General features: G+C 45.8%; 1 protein-coding gene across 3 annotated transcripts; it reads right to left on the bottom strand.

Moving 5' to 3' along the window:
• Positions 1–1,601: 1,601 nt before the first annotated feature.
• abi3bpb (ABI family, member 3 (NESH) binding protein b) lies at positions 1,602–21,113 on the bottom strand. 3 transcript variants are annotated; one of them, XM_083937699.1, is made up of 19 exons: positions 20,888–21,113; positions 14,114–14,293; positions 10,622–10,690; positions 10,034–10,166; positions 9,779–9,960; positions 8,873–8,937; positions 8,745–8,784; positions 8,248–8,322; positions 8,081–8,146; positions 7,052–7,117; positions 5,303–5,371; positions 5,099–5,224; positions 4,897–4,986; positions 4,484–4,693; positions 4,296–4,401; positions 4,116–4,195; positions 3,847–4,035; positions 3,635–3,757; positions 1,602–2,831 (listed from the first exon to the last, which is right to left on the bottom strand). In XM_083937699.1, exons 1-19 carry the CDS (start codon positions 20,970–20,972, stop codon positions 2,716–2,718), a joined length of 2,070 nt encoding a protein of 689 aa, XP_083793825.1. In that variant the 5' UTR covers positions 20,973–21,113; the 3' UTR covers positions 1,602–2,715. The 3 variants fall into 3 exon arrangements, with proteins under 3 accessions (XP_083793825.1, XP_083793826.1, XP_083793827.1); XM_083937700.1 differs by having other exon boundaries at positions 8,885–8,937; XM_083937701.1 differs by lacking the exon at positions 8,081–8,146.
• Between the last annotated feature and the right edge of the window lie 1,259 nt (positions 21,114–22,372).

Here is a 22,372-nt window from a genome sequence, read left to right as displayed (position 1 = left end):
AGCTTTGCTTTAAAAGTTTTTATTGTAATTAAATATGAGTTTAAATCGTTCTCTTCGCCTCCTTCAGCAAGTCTGGGTTTAAAAAATTAAAACAACTTGTGGCGCTACACAAATGAGAAAGTTCTTAATTCTGTTTATCACATTAACATGTCCGCTCAGCTTTCCCGCTCTCAGGCGCGTATCCAATCAAAAGGCGTGCACGCGCTGACGCTGCAGGCGCCACTGAACCCAACTTGGCGCTGATTGGTTGTTGCCACAGGTCCGTTGGCGTAAAGGCAGATTTTGGACCCTGGCGACAGATGAAAGCTGGACAATGATTGGATAAAACCTCTAACATAAACGCCAGCGCCCCCGCCCCAAAGGCAGCATCATGACAAACAAACATGGCGGCATCATGACAAACAAACATGGCGGCATCGTGAAAAACAAACATGGCGGCATCATGACAAACAAACATGGCGGCAACATGAAAAACAAACATGGCGGCATCACGACAAACAAACATGGCGGCATCATGAAAATCAAACATGGCGGCAACATGACAAACAAACATGGCGGCAACATGAAAAACAAACATGGCGGCATCATGACAAACAAACATGGCGGCATCATGAAAATCAAACATGGCGGCAACATGAAAATCAAACATGGCGGCATCATGACAAACAAACATGGCGGCAACATGAAAAACAAACATGGCGGCATCATGACAAACAAACATGGCGGCAACATGAAAAACAAACATGGCGGCATCATGACAAACAAACATGGCGGCATCATGAAAATCAAACATGGCGGCAACATGAAAAACAAACATGGCGGCATCGCTAAAAACAAACATGGCGGCAACATGAAAAACAAACATGGCGGCATCATGACAAACAAACATGGCGGCAACATGAAAAACAAACATGGCGGCATCGCTAAAAACAAACATGGCGGCCAAGCGTCAGTGGAAACCGCCATTTCTCTGCGGAGGGTCGCGAGCGCTCAGCAGCCGCGTTTCCCTGAGACTTTACTCAGAAATTAATAAACTAAAAAATATGAAACTCACATTTTCAGATTCAGCGGGACTTCCACTTCCACACCACGGCGTAATCTGCGGAGTCCATCCACAATAACGGCCCCGAGACCCGCTGAGAAACCGGGGGAAAGACGCCGCGGAACTCCCCTGAGAACCTTGGTGTTTTAACGTTTCTCCGGTTTTAAAGTAAATCAGAGATGTTTAAGTGAACTTTCAGGAGTTCACCGCGGACAGGAGCCGCTGCGGCTTCATTCGGCTGGTTTTTAATGTTAAATGTGACTGAAATTAAAGAAATAAAGGCTTTAAAACAACGAGTGTTAGCTTACACCCGCACTCACAGCGTGTCTGTTCGGACCGCAAAGCATTCTGGGAACTCTGCCGAACTTTATAAACGATAAAATCCATAAAAGTTTTTATTAAATCATATTTAATACTTTAGAGTAAAGGTAGTATTAGTTAATATAAAAACACACAGGGAGGGAAGATAAAACACTTTTTTATAAAAAACGATTCTTTATTGTTGAAATTCAACATAAACATCACTAACATACATTTATTATTCTTTACAAAGCTCTCTTCTGTTTATAGAAACGGGGCAAACTCGTGACACAGCTGGAGGTTAAAACACTTTTATGTTCAGGAAATTAAGATTAAAAATATTAAAAAGACTGAAACACCTGAAACAGCAGCTCAGTCTGCTGCTGCGCCTGGAGACGGACGGTAGCGCCGCTGACCACAAATACCATTAAAACGTGTTTATTTCAGGGTTATTAGGTTTACACGTTAGCTTCACCCTGCACTGTTAGCTTCACCCTGCACCATCCGCTTCACACTGCACCGTTAGCTTCACACTGCACCGTTAGCTTCACCCTGCACTGTTAGCTTCCGCTGCACGGCTAGCTTCACGCTGCACCGTTAGCTTCACGCTGCACCATTAGCTTCACGCTGCACCGTTAGCTTCCGCTGCACCGCTAGCTTCACCCTGCACCGCTAGCTTCACGCTGCATCGTTAGCTTCACGCTGCACCGTTAGCTTCCGCTGCACCGCTAGCTTCACGCTGCACCATTAGCTTCACGCTGCACCATTAGCTAGCCATTAGCTGTATCAGAACTAGGTCTTTACTTGGGACAGACTCGTATCAGAACCAGGTCTTAATGTGGGACAGACTCATATTAGAACCAGGTCTTAATGTGGGACAGACTTGTTTCAGGACCAGGTCTTAATGTGGGACAGACGGGTATCAGAACCAGGTCTAGACGTGGTCTGGACGGGTATCAGAACCAGGTCTAGACGTGGTCTGGACGGGTATCAGAACCAGGTCTAGACGTGGTCTGGACGGGTTCCAGGCAGGACGGTTTCGACCTTCCAAACAGAAATGAGCTGAAACACAAACACAAACATCTTCTCGATAAATAAGTTATGAAAATAATATCCAGGGAGCCAGCTTCCCGTGATCTGACGCAGCGAACTCCCGCAGACGAGGCACGTTTCTATATCTGATGCTCTGTCGTTACTGAAGTCCTGACAAGTGTCCTCTACATGTTTTTACAGCTCTGGGTAAAAGGACGGGACAGGAAGGGGGAGTCCGGGGTCGTGGACGTAAGGACGACCTTCCCGTCCCCGTCCCCGTCCCCGTCCCAGCCCGGGCGGCGTTCCTCTTCTGGGGTTCTCCGAGAACGACTCGGTCACCTTCACCATTTCCCGGGGATGGGCGTCCCGCACTCGTACCACGGCACGTAGTTGACGTGGGAGTTTCCGCCGATCTGTCCGAAGTGGACGGGCTCCTGACGCACGGCTCTGTAGAAACCTGGAGACCACAAGACACAGCCCGTCAGTAAGAGGGTCTCAAGACTCTATGGTTAAGGTTATACTGGTCTGGATGGTCTCAGGACTCTCAGAATAAAGGTTTTACTGGTCTGGATGGTCTCAGGACTCTATGAATAAAGGTTTTACTGGTCTGGATGGTCTCAGGACTCTCAGAATAAAGGTTTTACTGGTCCGGATGGTCTCAGGACTCTCAGAATAAAGGTTTTACTGGTCTGGATGGTCTCAGGACTCTAAGCATAAAGGTTTTACTGGTCCGGATGGTCTCAGGACTCTCAGAATAAAGGTTTATCCAGGTCTGGATGGTCTCAGGACTCTAAGAATAAAGGTTTTACTGGTCCGGATGGTCTCAGGACTCTCAGAATAAAGGTTTTACTGGTCTGGATGGTCTCAGGACTCTCAGAATAAAGGTTTTACTGGTCTGGATGGTCTCAGGACTCTAAGAATAAAGGTTTTACTGGTCTGGATGGTCTCAGGACTCTCAGAATAAAGGTTTTACTGGTCCGGATGGTCTCAGGACTCTCAGAATAAAGGTTTTACTGGTCCGGATGGTCTCAGGACTCTAAGAATAAAGGTTTTACTGGTCTGGATGGTCTCAGGACTCTATGAATAAAGGTTTTACTGGTCTGGATGGTCTCAGGACTCTCAGAATAAAGGTTTTACTGGTCTGGATGGTCTCAGGACTCTCAGAATAAAGGTTTTACTGGTCCGGATGGTCTCAGGACTCTAAGAATAAAGGTTTTACTGGTCTGGATGGTCTCAGGACTCTCAGAATAAAGGTCTAACCAGGTCTGGAGGGGAGCTGGTCTGCTTGGAGCTGCCGGCCCGTCCTTCCGTCCAGGAACGAGTCGACGAACTGACAGTGGTCCTCGCCGAAGCCGGTTTGATCCCCAATGTTGTGGAATTTACCTGCAGGGTGAAAGAACCAGAGACAGATCAGAACCAGGTCTCAGATAAACCCCAAAACCAGGAGCCGAGATGGGTCGAACGGCACTCACCGTTGAGCGAGTCGCTCAGGTAGATCTTGTACCGGAGCGAGTTGCACAGCTGGACCCCGACGAACTTCCTGTACCAGGTTCTCTTCACATACTGTTTCCCGTGGCAGTCAGAGTACGAGTCCGTCTTGAAGGGGAACTGGGTCCAGATGGCGTCTTTTCCTGAGACATTGTCGGTCACTCGAGGATCCGCTGAAAGAAAGAACAGAGTTTGAGCCTGAGGTTCTGGAGCTGCAGGTCCAGAACTTTAGAATAACGAGAGTTTTCTGTACCGGACTCTGTTTCGAAGGACACCGGGTCACTGGAGGGACCTGCACCCAGATCGTTCTTTGGCTTCACCTTAAACTCGTAACTTTGAACAGAAAGAGAGTTATTCAACTGGAGCAGAACCGGGCCAGAACCAGGTCTTAATGTGGGACAGACTCGTATCAGAACCAGGTCTTGAAGCGTACCTGCTTTCAGGTTTGAGGTTCTCCACGGTGGTGTGAGTCTGGTTGGTGGTCATAACGACGACCTGCTCGCCGTCGGGCCCCTTGGCGGTGGAGATGACCTCGTACTCTGAGGAAAGAACGACAAAGTTGAGTCCAGATCAACAGAACCAGGACTTTCAGAGTTCACCTGATCTTCTACGTCTTCGTACCGGTGGTGTCGTTGTCCGTTTTCTCCCAGTCCAGGATGACGAAGGACGGGCATCCCTCCACCGTCACCACGGTGAGGTTGGAGGGCGGAGACTTGGGCGGAGCCGTCACGTTAGCGTCGCCCGGTTCTGCTACAGGGAAGTAGTTGAGGGAGGAGGTGATGGAGCAGGGCTCGTCCGGCTTCTTGCCCGTTTGGTAGATGACATGAGGCGCTTTGGGAGGAGGAGGGGACGGATTAGTCAGGTCAAGGGTCGGGGGTCAGTGTTCAGGGGTCGGAGTTCAACGTTCAGGGGTCAGAGTTCAGTTAGGCCTATTTCAAAGGTCAGGGTTCAGGGGTTTAAGGTTCAGGGGTCAGGTTCAGGGTTCAGGTTCAGTTGGGCCCATTTCAAAGGTCCGTCCTGAAGCCAGAACTTACCCACGTAACGTTTCTTGCCCAAGGCGTCGACTTCGGAGGCGGGCTGTGACTGGAACAGGTCTGAGTCCTCCCAGGTCTCCCGTCGAGACGCTGAAGACAGAAAAGACACAAAGAAGTTTCTGGAACGCGTCTTTAACTGAACTGAGCAGCGGTTTGATCCAGGATCTGTGGATCTGGACCTGGATCTGGTTATTCCTCCTACCGGCTGTGGTCGGAGCTCCGGTCGTGGTCTGTCTCCGGGCCGGTTTGGTCGGCTTGGCGGTGGCGAGCTGGACTCTGGGCTTCAGGATCGGCAGCTTGTCCGTCTGCTTCAGGTTGTTCACTTTATCTGAAGGGAAACAAGAAAACGCTGAAGACAAAGAAACACCAACGTTCACCGCGGCTCCTGGTCTTTCGTGCTTCTCACCGGAGTCTCCGGGTTTTCCCACCAGGTTCGGGTTCTGGTTGATGGGTGCGGACGGGCGAGCCGGGGATCCTGGGACAAACACAAGCATAAAGACCCGTTAGCGTGTGGTTTTTGCTGCTGTAACCGCAGAAACATCTGTGGATCAGAGTCTGGTTCTGTCCAAACACAGGATTTATTTCCCCGTCTCTAATCTCCTGGAAAATCTGCTCTTTCCTCTCGAGGAACAACTCCACACACGGACCTGCAAACATGAACAATCCTGCAGGAGTCCAGGACCCGGAGCCAACTAACCCCCTCCCCGTGCCCCCCCCTCCCTCGTCCCCCTCCCCGTCCCCCTCCCCCGTCCCCCTCTCGCCAAAATTCTTCATAATCAGCGACTTGAGCGGCTTCCAGGAGTAAACGGAGCAGCTGCGACGCCAGGAACATGAAAGATGATGGAGCTTTTTTTAGCTCCTAACATGAAACAAGAAAGACGCATTCTTCTCAATCAGCCCCGTGTAAAGACGCCAGGACGCCGCAGAGACGCCAGGACGCCGCAGAGACGCCAGGACGCCGCAGACACGCCAGGCGGCCCGGCGTGGTTCCTGTTGTTGTTGTACGCGTGAGGAGTCGACAGACGCGGAGAGAAGAGAGTGGAACTGCACCAACAAACCAAACAAACACTGGACACAAACATGAAAAAGCCAGCGGCGGCCGTAAACCGCCCGCTGCACGCCACGCGGTCCCCGTTTCATAAACACGGCGTCTCTGCGGCTCAATCAAAGCAGGAAGCACCAGAACGACTCCATCATAACAAACTTGTTTGAATTCCTGCGGTGAGAAAAAGCGCAGAGCTCAGCAAAGTGCGGTCGTTGTAAAGCGAGTTAACGATCAGGACGTTCCAATAAACGAGGTTTGTTTTTCCACTGAAGCTTTTCTCTGGACTCCTTAACGGACCGAACCATGTGGACTTGGAGTCGCAGAGACCCTGGAGGGGGCGCAGAGACCCTGGAGGTGACCCAGAGACCCTGGAGGCGGCGCAGAGACCCTGGAGGCGGTGCAGAGACCCTGGAGGTGGCACAGAGACCCTGGAGGCTGCGCAGAGACCCTGGAGGTGGCACAGAGACCCTGGAGGCTGCACAGAGACCCTGGAGGTCGCACAGAGACCCTGGAGGCGGCGCAGAGACCCCGGAGGTGGCACAGAGACCCTGGAGGCGGCGCAGAGACCCTGGAGGCGCGCAGAGACCCTGGAGGCGCCGGGTTAAGGTTCAGGCCTAAAAGTGCTCGTGGACGCCAGAGCGTCCGAACACGTCTGGGGATTCAGGCTTCCTGTTCCCCAACAGAGAGTCGTTCACTGCACCAGGAGACGCAGACACTCTCTGGACAAACACACCAGGACCCTCGACACCAGAACCCCCAGACACCAGAACCCCCAGACACAAGGACCTAGGACCCTAGACCCCAGGACCTAGGACCCCAGACACCAGAACCCCCAGACACCAGGACCCAGGACCCCAGACACCAGGACCCCAGACATCAGGACCTAGGACCCCAGACCCCAGGACCTAAGACTCCAGACACCCCAATAATCAAAGGCACCAAAAAACATGAAAACCACTTAATAAGTCGCAGATTTGTGAGATTTTTCCACCAGAGCTTCATTCCAACAGAATTTATCACACACACACACACACACACACACACACACACACACACACACACACACACACACACACACACACACACACGTTAATGATGAACTTTTTTTACCCAGTCGAGGTCTGGACCACACGGCCGGTGTAGGGGGGGAAAGGCCGCGGTGCGACTGTCTGTTAACTGTGGGGAGAGAAGTGAGCGTTACCACGGGAAACCCCCGAACAAGCGCCCGAGTCCAGAGGCACAGTGAGGACGCCCTCCCACTGTTCCTCCGTGCCGTGCCCCCTCCCACTGTGCCTCCGTGCCGTGCCCCAGCACGTGTCACGGCTAAAGTCTGGTTCCTTTGACCCGTGTGATGCAACCGTACCACGTCTAGGAGCGGCACGCTTGCCGTCCACGGCCCGTTTGGGAGAGGTGGGCTTTAGTAAAGCACGTTTGCACGTGTACGAGCACGAGCGTGCGCACGTGTACGAGCACGAGGCCTACGGCGGCTCTGAGGTCATTTCCTGTGCGCCTGTTGGGACGTAGAAAAAAGAAGGAGGGACCATGCGCGGACATTTCAAACAATGGCGGTGAAAGGTTCACGTTGGTGTGATGCGGAGGTGGAGTCTTAACCTGCTAATCAGCTAGAGCTAACTAGCATGTTAGCAGCTAGCACGAACGTCTCACTAGCTAACCAGCATGTTAGCAGTTAGCTTGTTAGCCATAGTAGCTGAGCAGCTAGCCTCCTCTTACTAAGGGACACTGAGACCAGAACCTGGTTTTAATTTGAGACTGAAGGATGCTAACAGTTAGCATTTCAACGTCTTACTGGCTAGCTAGCATGTAAGCGGTTAGTTGGCTGTGACAGCTAGCGGTTAGCTCTGTAGCCTCTGAGCAGACACACACGGTGCAGTTTGAAAGAGTGAAAGCAGAAGAAGAGAAGAGTCGACGTCATCGCTCACAGTGGGCGGGGCTAAGAGAACTTACGCGGTGACATCACGACCACGCCTCGAACCGACTTCCTAAACGGGGCTCAACACATGCTAACATGCAGCTGCACGCCCCACAGGCCCCGCCCCCTGCCAGGTGCATCATGGGAGCCAGCCGAGCAGGAAGAGACAGGAAGAAGCTGGTTAACAAAATAAAAGTCTTTGTTGTTACCGAGCGACACATTAGGCTCAGCGGCGCCGGACGGCGGCAAAGTCTCCTGGCGACTTTCAGGCGGCGCTGCAGGAAGTAACGTGTTGACAGGAAATGACTGTCAAAATAAAAGTGGTGAAGCAGGAAACAGGAAGTAATGTGAGGAGGAAACAGGAAGTGATAATCACCAAAGGAAGTGCGAGGTGCTCCGGGGAACGCAGCGCTTTTGAGCAGAGGAGGAAGTCGAGTCTTGTTGTGAAGGGCTGGGACAGGAAGTGGAAAACAGCTGATTCATTAAAGGGATTTTATATGTTATTAAAATGTGATTAACATTTAATTAATACTTTATTTATTTATTAAAGAAACAGCTTCAACACTGCTGCTTCATTTGTGCTTTATTTTGAAAAACCAAAAAAACAAAGCCTTTCGTTCACACGAGTATTTATTTTGTATTTGATGTGAATTTAATTTAATATAATTTCATATAATTTAATATAATTTAATATAATTTAATATAATTTAATATAATATAATATAATTTAATATCATTTAATATCATTTAATTTAATTTAATATAATTTAACATAATTTAATTTAATTTAATATAATATAATATAATTTAATATAATTTAATATAATCTAATATAATATAATGTGATGTGACGTAAGGGGACGCTCGTCTCACCGTGGCGTGGAGGGAAGATGGCGTGCGGCCCCAGAGGTTTCTGAAAAACACAACATTCACTTTGATTAAACAATAAAAACGTAATTATTTAGACTTTATTTCTTTATTTTTGTTTAAATATGATGAACCTGCGCTCGCACCAGCGTCTTAGCGAGAGGATTCCTCAGTTTGAACGTTTTCTGCGTGTTTTTATCTGAAGAAGAAGAAGAAGAAGTTCAGAGGAAGAGCAGCTGTAAACAGGAAGTCAAGACGGGGTGCGTTCATGTAAACAGGAAGTCAAGACGGGTGCGTTCATGTAAACAGGAAGTCAAGACGACGGTGCGTTCATTTAAACAGGAAGTCAAGACGGGTGTGTTCATGTAAACAGGAAGTCAAGACGGGGTGCGTTCATGTAAACAGGAAGTCAAGACGACGGTGCTTTTATGTAAACAGGAAGTCAAGACGACGGTGCGTTCATGTAAACAGGAAGTCAAGACGGGTGCGTTCATGTAAACAGGAAGTCAAGACGACGGTGCGTTCATTTAAACAGGAAGTCAAGACGGGTGTGTTCATGTAAACAGGAAGTCAAGACGGGGTGCGTTCATGTAAACAGGAAGTCAAGACGACGGTGCTTTTATGTAAACAGGAAGTCAAGACGACGGTGCGTTCATTTAAACAGGAAGTCAAGACGGGTGTGCGTTCATGTAAACAGGAAGTCAAGACGGCGGTGCGTTCATGGAAACAGGAAGTAAAGACGGGGTGCGTTCATGTAAACAGGAAGTCAAGACGGGGTGCGTTCATGTAAACAGGAAGTCAAGACGACGGTGCTTTTATGTAAACAGGAAGTCAAGACGACGGTGTGTTCATGTAAACAGGAAGTCAAGACGGGTGTGTTCATGTAAACAGGAAGTCAAGACGGCGGTGCGTTCATGGAAACAGGAAGTAAAGATACGCTGTGTTCATGTAAACAGGAAGTAAAGACGGGGGTGCATTTATGTAAACAGGAAGTGAAGACGGGGTGTTCATGTAAACAGGAAGTGAAGACGCGTCCTCACCGCCCGTGTTGGTGTTGTGGATCGCCGGTTTGCTCCACGTCCCCCTGAGGTCGTCTTTGTTGGCGCGGACGGCGAACTCGTACGGCGTGTTGGGTTTGAGGTGGTCGATGACGGTGTCTCCGGTGGGACACGTCTGGTACGTCCACTTCCTGTTCCTCTCTCTGTAGCGGACGGTGTAGAACCTGAGGGGACGGACGCCACAGTCAGGACGGCGAGGACGGCGCCCTGAGACCGAAGCTTAGAGAAAGGACTCACCCGTCCTCCAGACACTCGTCCATGACGTCCCCGTCGTACGGCGTCTTCAGGTGGTTCCCCCAGGACAGGAGCACCGCCGTGGGACTGACGGAGCCCACCGCCAGGTGGAGCGCCTTCTCCAGGTTCACCTTACCTGAGGACAGGTGAGGACGGACAGACAGGTGAGGACAGGTGAGGACAGACAGACAGGTGAGGACAGATGAGGACAGACAGGTGAGGACAGACAGACAGGTGAGGACAGGTGAGGACAGACAGGTGAGGACAGACAGGTGAGGACAGACAGACAGGTGAGGACGGACAGACAGGTGAGGACAGACAGACAGGTGAGGACAGACAGGTGAGGACAGACAGATAGGTGAGGACAGACAGACAGGTGAGGACAGACAGACATGTGAGGACAGACAGGTGAGGACAGACAGGTGAGGACAGACAGACAGGTGAGGACAGACAGGTGAGGACAGACAGACAGGTGAGGACAGATGAGGACAGACAGATAGGTGAGGACAGACAGGTGAGGACAGACAGGTGAGGACAGACAGGTGAGACGTCCCTTGACATGTAAAACACAAACAGGAAGTGAGGACACACCTGTGCAGGTCGTCTTCAGGTCGTTGACAGGGATTGGCTGAACAGCGATCAGGTACTTGGGCTCTGCGTCTGAGACAGGAGACAGAACCACGTCCAATCAGACGAGGACAGGAGACAAAACCACGTCCAATCAGACGAGGACACGAGACAAAACCACGTCCAATCAGACGAGGACAGGCGACAAAACCACGTCCAATCAGACGAGGACAGGAGACAAAACCACGTCCAATCAGACGAGGACAGACGACAAAACCACGTCCAATCAGACGAGGACAGACGACAAAACCACGTCCAATCAGACGAGGACAGGAGACAAAACCACGTCCAATCAGACGAGGACAGGAGACAAAACCACGTCCAATCAGACGAGGACAGACGACAAAACCACGTCCAATCAGACGAGGACAGGAGACAAAACCACGTCCAATCAGACGAGGACAGGAGACAAAACCACGTCCAATCAGACGAGGACAGACGACAAAACCACGTCCAATCAGACGAGGACAGGAGATGAAACCACGTCCAATCAGACGAGGACAGGAGACAAAACCACGTCCAATCAGACGAGGACAGACGACAAAACCACGTCCAATCAGACGAGGACAGGAGACAAAACCACGTCCAATCAGACGAGGACAGGAGACAAAACCACGTCCAATCAGACGAGGACGAGACAAAACCACGTCCAATCAGACGAGGACAGGAGACAAAACCACGTCCAATCAGACGAGGACAGGAGACAAAACCACGTCCAATCAGACGAGGACAGGAGATGAAACCACGTCCAATCAGACGAGGACAGGAGACAAAACCACGTCCAATCAGACGAGGACAGGAGACAAAACCACGTCCAATCAGACGAGGACAGGAGACAAAACCACGTCTGACTGACGAGTGACTGAGGAGTGACTGACGAGTGACTGACGGGTGACTGACGAGTGACTGACGGGTGACTGACGAGTGACTGACGGGTGACTGACGAGTGACTGAGGGGTGACTGACGAGTGACTGACAGATGACGGGTGACTGACAAGTGACTGACGGGTGACTGACGGGTGAATGACGAGTGACTGACGAGTGACTGACGAGTGAATGACAGGTGACGGCGGCGCAGGACGAGCCCCCACACACAGATTTGAGGTAGTTTTGGGTGAATTTGAGTTAATTTGAGTGAATTTGAGTGAATTTGAGTTAATTTGAGTTAATTTGAGTTAATTTGAGTCCGTTTTGAGTGAATTCGGTTGATCGAGGTGGTTCTGAGTCTGTCCCCAGTCCTCAGGAAGCTCCACCTCGTCCCGGACGCCTTTGACACATGTTTGAAACCGTGGACGCGGATTCAAACGTGCGTCAGGGCTCAGTTTCGTCCGTGGACGCAGGAACATCTGCAGCTTCAGCTCAGACGAACGAGCTTCAGCCTCGTGCTCTGAACACAAAGTGCAGCGGCTCCAGTTTCAGGGAACATGCTGCAGTAATTATCCCAGAGCGAGACACGCCGGCGTCTCCAGAGGACGCCGCTGAAGGACACGGATCAGAACCACCTGCCTCACGTGGCTCCGGCCGCTCACGTTCTGGTTTTCCCCGAAGTCTCCGTGCAGGAGTTTCCCACGAGTGTGGGGGTCTGGGCGGGGACGCCGGCGAGGCTTTAAACACGGGAACACGGCGAGGACAGAACATGTTTGTGGATCAGTTCATAAAAAAACATCTGTTCACACATCTGTGCACATTAAACCCTGACCCCGCGGCGTGTTTCGCATGTTTCCAGAGCAGGAATGTAACGACGGCCGAAGTTCCCATCAGCACTCGAACACAACACACCAGGCCACACAACAACAAGCCCTTCACAATAAAAGACTCAGGACACGTTCTTAAACGTGTGTTAAAGTGTCTTCTAGGAGCATAAACGTGTGTTAAAGTGTCCTCTAGGAGCATAAACGTGTGTTAAAGTGTCCTCTAGGAGCATAAACGTGTGTTAAAGTGTCCTCTAGGAGCATAAACGTGTGTTAAAGTGTCCTCTAGGAGCATAAACGTGTGTTAAAGTGTCCTCTAGGAGCATAAACGTGTGTTAAAGTGTCCTCTAGGAGCATAAACGTGTGTTAAAGTGTCCTCTAGGAGCATAAACGTGTGCTAAAGTGTCCTCTAGGAGCATAAACGTGTGTTAAAGTGTCCTCTAGGAGCATAAACGTGTGCTAAAGTGTCCTCTAGGAGCATAAACGTGTGTTAAAGTGTCCTCTAGGAGCATAAACGTGTGCTAAAGTGTCCTCTAGGAGCATAAACGTGTATTAAAGTGTCCTCTAGGAGCATAAACGTGTGTTAAAGTGTCCTCTAGGAGCATAAACGTGTGCTAAAGTGTCCTCTAGGAGCATAAACGTGTGCTAAAGTGTCCTCTAGGAGCATAAACGTGTGTTAAAGTGTCCTCTAGGAGCATAAACGTGTGCTAAAGTGTCCTCTAGGAGCATAAACGTGTGTTAAAGTGTCCTCTAGGAGCATAAACGTGTGCTAAAGTGTCCTCTAGGAGCATAAACGTGTGTTAAAGTGTCCTCTAGGAGCATAAACGTGTGCTAAAGTGTCCTCTAGGAGCATAAACGTGTGCTAAAGTGTCCTCTAGGAGCATAAACGTGTGCTAAAGTGTCCTCTAGGAGCATAAACGTGTGTTAAAGTGTCCTCTAGGAGCATAAACGTGTGCTAAAGTGTCCTCTAGGAACATAAACGTGTGCTAAAGTGTACTCTAGGAGCATAAACGTGTGCTAAAGTGTCCTCTAGGAGCATAAACGTGTGTTAAAGTGTCCTCTAGGAGCATAAACGTGTGTTAAAGTGTCCTCTAGGAGCATAAACGTGTGTTAAAGTGTCCTCTAGGAGCATAAACGTGTGCTAAAGTGTCCTCTAGGAGCATAAACGTGTGTTAAAGTGTCCTCTAGGAGCATAAACGTGTGCTAAAGTGTCCTCTAGGAGCATAAACGTGTGTTAAAGTGTCCTCTAGGAGCATAAACGTGTGTTAAAGTGTCCTCTAGGAGCATAAACGTGTGTTAAAGTGTCCTCTAGGAGCCTAAACGTGTCCTAAAGTGTCCTCCAGGAGCATAAACGTGTGCTAAAGTGTCCTCTAGGAGCATAAACGTGTGTTAAAGTGTCCTCTAGGAGCATAAACGTGTGTTAAAGTGTCCTCTAGGAGCATAAACGTGTGCTAAAGTGTCCTCTAGGAGCATAAACGTGTGTTAAAGTGTCCTCTAGGAGCATAAACGCGTGTTAAAGTGTCCTCTAGGAGCATAAACGCGTGTTAAAGTGTCCTCTAGGAGCATAAACGTGTGTTAAAGTGTCCTCCAGGAGCATAAACGCGTGTTAAAGTGTCCTCTAGGAGCATAAACGTGTGCTAAAGTGTCCTCCAGGAGCATAAACGCGTGTTAAAGTGTCCTCTAGGAGCATAAACGTGTGCTAAAGTGTCCTCCAGGAGCATAAACGTGTGTTAAAGTGTCCTCTAGGAGCTGCTCACACACTCACCCATCTCGGTCTGGTACGTGTGTCCGATCCCCGGCAGCTGGATCACTTGTCTGGAGAAGAGGCTGCGTCCGTAGCCGAGGATGAAACCCTCCAGCTCCACGTCGGCGCTCGGACGCACGAACTTCAGCACGATGGTGTCGCCCGTGGCGTTGATCCGCACCTTCACGTTCTGGCGCCGCCCTGAGGAGGAAGAGGAGGAGAAGATGATTTCTGGGGAGAGAGAGGGGGGAGACACAAAACAACCACAAAGAGACACAAAACAACCACAAAGAGACACAAAACAACCACAAAGAGACACAAAACAACTACAAAGAGACACAAAACAACCACAAAGAGACACAAAACAACCACAAAGAGACACAAAACAACTACAAAGAGACACAAAACAACCACAAAGAGACACGAAACAACTACAAAGAGACACAAAACAACCACAAAGAGACACAAAACAACTACAAAGAGACACAAAACAACTACAAAGAGACACAAAACAACTACAAAGAGACACAAAACAACCACAAAGAGACACAAAACAACTACAAAGAGACACAAAACAACTACAAAGACACACAAAACAACTACAAAGAGACACAAAACAACCACAAAGAGACACAAAACAACTACAAAGAGACACAAAACAACCACAAAGAGACACAAAACAACCACAAAGAAACACAAAACAACCACAAAGAGACACAAAACAACTACAAAGAGACACAAAACAACCACAAAGAGACACAAAACAACCACAAAGAGACACAAAACAACCACAAAGAGACACAAAACAACTACAAAGAGACACAAAACAACCACAAAGAGACACAAAACAACCACAAAGAGACACAAAACAACTACAAAGAGACACAAAACAACCACAAAGAGACACAAAACAACTACAAAGAGACACAAAACAACCACAAAGAGACACAAAACAACTACAAAGAGACACAAAACAACCACAAAGAGACACAAAACAACCACAGAGAGACACAAAACAACTACAAAGTGACACAAAACAACCACAAAGAGACACAAAACAACCACAAAGAGACACAAAACAACTACAAAGACACAAAACAACCACAAAGAGACACAAAACAACTACAAAGAGACACAAAACAACCACAAAGAGACACAAAACAACTACAAAGACACAAAACAACCACGAAGAGACACAAAACAACTACAAAGAGACACAAAACAACCACAAAGAGACACAAAACAACCACAAAGAGACACAAAACAACCACAAAGAGACACAAAACAACCACAAAGAGACACAAAACAACTACAAAGAGACACAAAACAACCACAAAGAGACACAAAACAACTACAAAGAGACACAAAACAACTACAAAGTGACACAAAACAACCACAAAGAGACACAAAACAACTACAAAGAGACACAAAACAACCACAAAGAGACACAAAACAACTACAAAGAGACACAAAACAACCACAAAGAGACACAAAACAACCACAGAGAGACACAAAACAACTACAAAGTGACACAAAACAACCACAAAGAGACACAAAACAACCACAAAAAGACAAAAACAACCACAAAGAGACACAAAACAACTACAAAGAGACACAAAACAACTACAAAGAGACAAAACAACCACAAAGAGACACAAAACAACTACAAAGAGACAAAAACAACCACAAAGAGACACAAAACAACTACAAAGAGACAAAAACAACCACAAAGAGACACAAAACAACTACAAAGAGACACAAAACAACTACAAAGAGATAAAACAACCACAAAGAGACACAAAACAACTACAAAGAGACACAAAACAACCACAAAGAGACACAAAACAACTACAAAGAGACACAAAACAACCACAAAGAGACAAAAAACAACTACAAAGAGACAAAAACAACCACAAAGAGACACAAAACAACTACAAAGAGACAAAAACAACCACAAAGAGACACAAAGCAACTACAAAGAGACACAAAACAACTACAAAGAGACAAAACAACCACAAAGAGACACAAAACAACTACAAAGAGACAAAAACAACCACAAAGAGACACAAAACAACTACAAAGAGACAAAAACAACCACAAAGAGACACAAAACAACTACAAAGAGATAAAACAACCACAAAGAGACACAAAACAACTACAAAGAGACACAAAACAACCACAAAGAGACACAAAACAACTACAAAGAGACACAAAACAACCACAAAGAGACAAAAAACAACTACAAAGAGACAAAAACAACCACAAAGAGACACAAAACAACCACAAAGAGACACAAAACAACTACAAAGAGACACAAAACAACTACAAAGAGACACAAAACAACCACAAAGAGACACAAGACAACCACAAAGAGACACGAAACAACTACAAAGAGACGCAAAACAACTAGAAAGAGACACAAAACAACTACAAAGAGACACAAAACAACCACAAAGAGACACAAAACAACTACAAAGAGACACAAAACAACTACAAAGAGACACAAAACAACCACAAAGAGACACAAAGCAACTACAAAGAGACACAAAACAATTACAAAGACACAAAACAACCACGAAGAGACACAAAACAACTACAAAGAGACACAAAACAACCACAGAGACACAAAACAACTACAAAGAGACACAAAACAACCACAAAGAGACACAAAACAACCACAGAGAGACACAAAACAACTACAAAGTGACACAAAACAACCACAAAGAGACACAAAACAACCACAAAGAGACAAAAACAACCACAAAGAGACACAAAACAACTACAAAGAGACACAAAACAACTACAAAGAGACACAAAACAACTACAAAGAGACACAAAACAACTACAAAGAGACAAAAACAACCACAAAGAGACACAAAACAACTACAAAGAGACAAAAACAACCACAAAGAGACACAAAACAACTACAAAGAGACACAAAACAACTACAAAGAGACACAAAACAACCACAAAGAGACAAAAAGCAACTACAAAGAGACAAAAACAACCACAAAGAGACACAAAACAACTACAAAGAGACAAAAACAACCACAAAGAGACACAAAGCAACTACAAAGAGACACAAAACAACTACAAAGAGACAAAACAACCACAAAGAGACACAAAACAACTACAAAGAGACAAAAACAACCACAAAGAGACACAAAACAACTACAAAGAGACAAAAACAACCACAAAGAGACACAAAACAACTACAAAGAGATAAAACAACCACAAAGAGACACAAAACAACTACAAAGAGACACAAAACAACCACAAAGAGACACAAAACAACTACAAAGAGACACAAAACAACCACAAAGAGACAAAAAACAACTACAAAGAGACAAAAACAACCACAAAGAGACACAAAACAACCACAAAGAGACACAAAACAACTAGAAAGAGACACAAAACAACTACAAAGAGACACAAAACAACTAAAAAGAGACACAAAACAACCACAAAGAGACACAAGACAACCACAAAGAGACACGAAACAACTACAAAGAGACGCAAAACAACTAGAAAGAGACACAAAACAACCACAAAGAGACACAAAACAACCACAAAGAGACACAAAACAACTACAAAGAGACACAAAACAACTACAAAGAGACACAAAACAACCACAAAGAGACACAAAGCAACTACAAAGAGACACAAAACAATTACAAAGACACAAAACAACCACGAAGAGACACAAAACAACTACAAAGAGACACAAAACAACCACAGAGACACAAAACAACCACAAAGAGACACAAAACAACCACAAAGAGACACAAAACAACTACAAAGAGACACAAAACAACTACAAAGAGACACAAAACAACCACAAAGAGACACAAAACAACTACAAAGAGACACAAAACAACTACAAAGAGACACAAAACAACCACAAAGAGACACAAAACAACTACAAAGAGACACAAAACAACTACAAAGAGACACAAAACAACCACAGAGACACAAAACAACCACAAAGAGACACAAAACAACTACAAAGAGACACAAAACAACCACAAAGAGACACAAAACAACTACAAAGACACAAAACAACCACGAAGAGACACAAAACAACCACAAAGAGACACAAAACAACTACAAAGAGACACAAAACAACCACAAAGAGACACAAAACAACTACAAAGAGACACAAAACAACTACAAAGAGACACAAAACAACCACAAAGAGACACAAAACAACTACAAAGAGACACAAAACAACTAAAAAGACACACAAAACAACCACAAAGAGACACAAAACAACCACAGAGACACAAAACAACCACAAAGAGACACAAAACATCTACAAAGAGACACAAAACAACCACAAAGAGACACAAAACAACCACAAAGAGACACAAAACAACTACAAAGAGACACAAAACAACCACAAAGAGACACAAAACAACCACAAAGAGACACAAAACAACTACAAAGACACAAAACAACCACGAAGAGACACAAAACAACTACAAAGAGACACAAAACAACCACAAAGAGACACAAAACAACTACAAAGACACAAAACAACCACGAAGAGACACAAAACAACTACAAAGAGACACAAAACAACTACAAAGAGACACAAAACAACTGCAAAGAGACACAAAACAACCACAAAGAGACACAAAACAACTACAAAGACACAAAACAACCACGAAGAGACACAAAACAACTACAAAGAGACACAAAACAACCACAAAGAGACACAAAACAACTACAAAGACACAAAACAACCACGAAGAGACACAAAACAACTACAAAGAGACACAAAACAACTACAAAGAGACACAAAACAACTGCAAAGAGACACAAAACAACCACAAAGAGACACAAAACAACCACAAAGAGACACAAAACAACCACAAAGACACAAAACAACTACAAAGAGACACAAAACAACTACAAAGAGACACAAAACAACTGCAAAGAGACACAAAACAACCACAAAGAGACACAAAACAACCACAAAGAGACACAAAACAACCACAAAGACACAAAACAACCACAAAGAGACACAAAACAACCACAAAGACACAAAACAACTACAAAGAGACACAAAACAACTACAAAGAGACACAAAACAACCACAAAGAGACACAAAACAACTACAAAGACACAAAACAACCACGAAGAGACACAAAACAACTACAAAGAGACACAAAACAACCACAAAGAGACACAAAACAACTACAAAGACACAAAACAACCACGAAGAGACACAAAACAACTACAAAGAGACACAAAACAACTACAAAGAGACACAAAACAACTGCAAAGAGACACAAAACAACCACAAAGAGACACAAAACAACCACAAAGAGACACAAAACAACTACAAAGAGACACAAAACAACCACAGAGACACAAAACAACCACAAAGAGACACAAAACAACTACAAAGAGACACAAAACAACCACAAAGAGACACAAAACAACCACAGAGACACAAAACAACCACAAAGAGACACAAAACAACTACAAAGACACAAACAACCACGAAGAGACACAAAACAACTACAAAGAGACACAAAACAACTACAAAGAGACACAAAACAACTGCAAAGAGACACAAAACAACCACAAAGAGACACAAAACAACCACAAAGAGACACAAAACAACCACAAAGAGACACAAAACAACCACAAAGAGACACAAAACAACCACAAAGACACAAAACAACTACAAAGAGACACAAAACAACTACAAAGAGACACAAAACAACTGCAAAGAGACACAAAACAACCACAAAGAGACACAAAACAACCACAAAGAGACACAAAACAACCACAAAGACACAAAACAACCACAAAGAGACACAAAACAACCACAAAGACACAAAACAACTACAAAGAGACACAAAACAACTACAAAGAGACACAAAACAACCACAAAGAGACACAAAACAACTACAAAGACACAAAACAACCACGAAGAGACACAAAACAACTACAAAGAGACACAAAACAACCACAAAGAGACACAAAACAACTACAAAGACACAAAACAACCACGAAGAGACACAAAACAACTACAAAGAGACACAAAACAACTACAAAGAGACACAAAACAACTGCAAAGAGACACAAAACAACCACAAAGAGACACAAAACAACCACAAAGAGACACAAAACAACTACAAAGAGACACAAAACAACCACAGAGACACAAAACAACCACAAAGAGACACAAAACAACTACAAAGAGACACAAAACAACCACAAAGAGACACAAAACAACCACAGAGACACAAAACAACCACAAAGAGACACAAAACAACTACAAAGAGACACAAAACAACTACAAAGACACAAACAACCACGAAGAGACACAAAACAACTACAAAGAGACACAAAACAACTACAAAGAGACACAAAACAACTGCAAAGAGACACAAAACAACCACAAAGAGACACAAAACAACCACAAAGAGACACAAAACAACCACAAAGACACAAAACAACCACAAAGAGACACAAAACAACCACAAAGAGACACAAAACAACCACAAAGAGACACAAAACAACTACAAAGAGACACAAAACAACTACAAAGAGACAAAAAACAACTACAAAGAGACACAAATATAATCATAAATAATTAATAAGTAAATAAATAAAATAGAAAATAATATAAATAAATAAATAAATAAAAATAATAAATAATAAATAAATAAATAAATAAATAAATAAATAAATAAATAAATAAATATAAAAAATATTAATAATCTGGATAATAAATAATAAATAATAAATAATAATAAATAAATGCGTGGTGTCTCTGACCTCGGCTCCTCGGGGACGGAGCGGCGTGCAGCAGCAGCAGCAGCGTCCCCTGCAGCAGCAGCACGACCCTCAGGAGGACGCACATGCTCCCACACCTCCGAGGAAGAGGAGGAGGAGGAGGAGGAGGAGGAGGAGGAGGGAGAGGAGGAGGAGGAGGAGGGTGATGAAGAGGAGGATGAAGAGGAGGAGAAGAAGGAGCAGATGAAGATGATGAGGATGAGGAGGATGATGAAGATGAAGATGATGAAGATGATGAAGAGGAAGAAGCAGATGAGGATGATGAGGAAGATGAGGATGATGATGAAGATGATGAGGAGGATGAAGATGAGGAGGATGATGAAGATGAGGATGCAGAGCAGCAGCCGGACGCGTCCCTCGCTCTCCTCAGGCCTGAGCAGCTGTGAGAGGAGGACGCAGCGACGCCTCCATCTATAGGCTCAGCTCAGAGGGGGCGTGGCCTCACGACATCATCACCTTCATCACACACACACACACACACACACACACACACACACACACACACACACACACACACACACACACACACACACACACACACACACACACACACACACACACACACACACACACACACACACACACACACACACACACACACACACACACACACACACACACACACACCCCTCCTCTCCTTCTTCATGTTTTTTTAGGCCCCAGGAAAAACCTCCGTACCTCAAACCAGAGCTCCGGCCCCCCTCAGCTGAGACCACGTTACAGAGGAGACCAGGACCAGGACCAGGACCAGGACCAGGACCAGGACAAAGACCAGGACCAGGACCAGGACAAAAACCAGGACCAGGACCAGGACAAAAACCAGGACCAGGATAAAGTTTGTTTAAACAGCTGGAGTTTGTGTGTGTGTGTGTGTGTGTGTGTGTGTGTGTGTGTGTGTGTGTGTGTGTGTGTGTGTGTGTGTGTGTGTGTGTGTGTGTGTGTGTGTGTGTGTGTGTGTGTGTGTGTGTGTGTGTGTGTGTGTGTGTGTGTGAGGAGGCCACCGAGGACGCTCTGGTTTCATGAGCTGCTCTGAGCACGTGGAGCTCTGATGAGAACTACAAACATGTGAGAAGAACTACAAACATGGGAGAAGAACTACAAACATGGGAGAAGAACTACAAACATGTGAGAAGAACTACAAACATGGGAGAAGAACTACAAACATGGGAGAAGAACTACAAACATGTGAGAAGAACTACAAACATGGGAGAAGAACTACAAACATGGGAGAAGAACTACAAACATGTGAGAAGAACTACAAACATGGGAGAAGAACTACAAACATGTGAGAAGAACTACAAACATGGGAGAAGAACTACAAACATGGGAGAAGAACTACAAACATGTGAGAAGAACTACAAACATGGGAGAAGAACTACAAACATGGGAGAAGAACTACAAACATGGGAGAAGAACTACAAACATGTGAGAAGAACTACAAACATGGCCTCTGAGAAGAACTACAAA

This window comes from Echiichthys vipera (genome assembly GCF_963691815.1).
Source record: "Echiichthys vipera genome assembly, chromosome: 23".
In the NCBI taxonomy this organism is placed as follows: domain Eukaryota; kingdom Metazoa; phylum Chordata; class Actinopteri; order Perciformes; family Trachinidae; genus Echiichthys; species Echiichthys vipera.
Note: the sequence above shows the minus strand (reverse complement) of the source record. Positions and strands in the feature narration are given on the sequence as shown.

Bases quoted from the DNA above. Each gene is read 5' to 3' on its own strand.
- abi3bpb (XM_083937699.1), bottom strand. From the start codon at position 20,972: ATGTGCGTCCTCCTGAGGGTCGTGCTGCTGCTGCAGGGGACGCTGCTG. The intron at 10,167-10,621 runs GTGTGTCCTCAC...ACCTGTCCTCAG, and splicing joins CCTGAAGACGACCTGCACAG to GTAAGGTGAACCTGGAGAAG. The intron at 4,402-4,483 runs GTACGAAGACGT...TTCTTTCCTCAG, and splicing joins AACGGACAACGACACCACCG to AGTACGAGGTCATCTCCACC.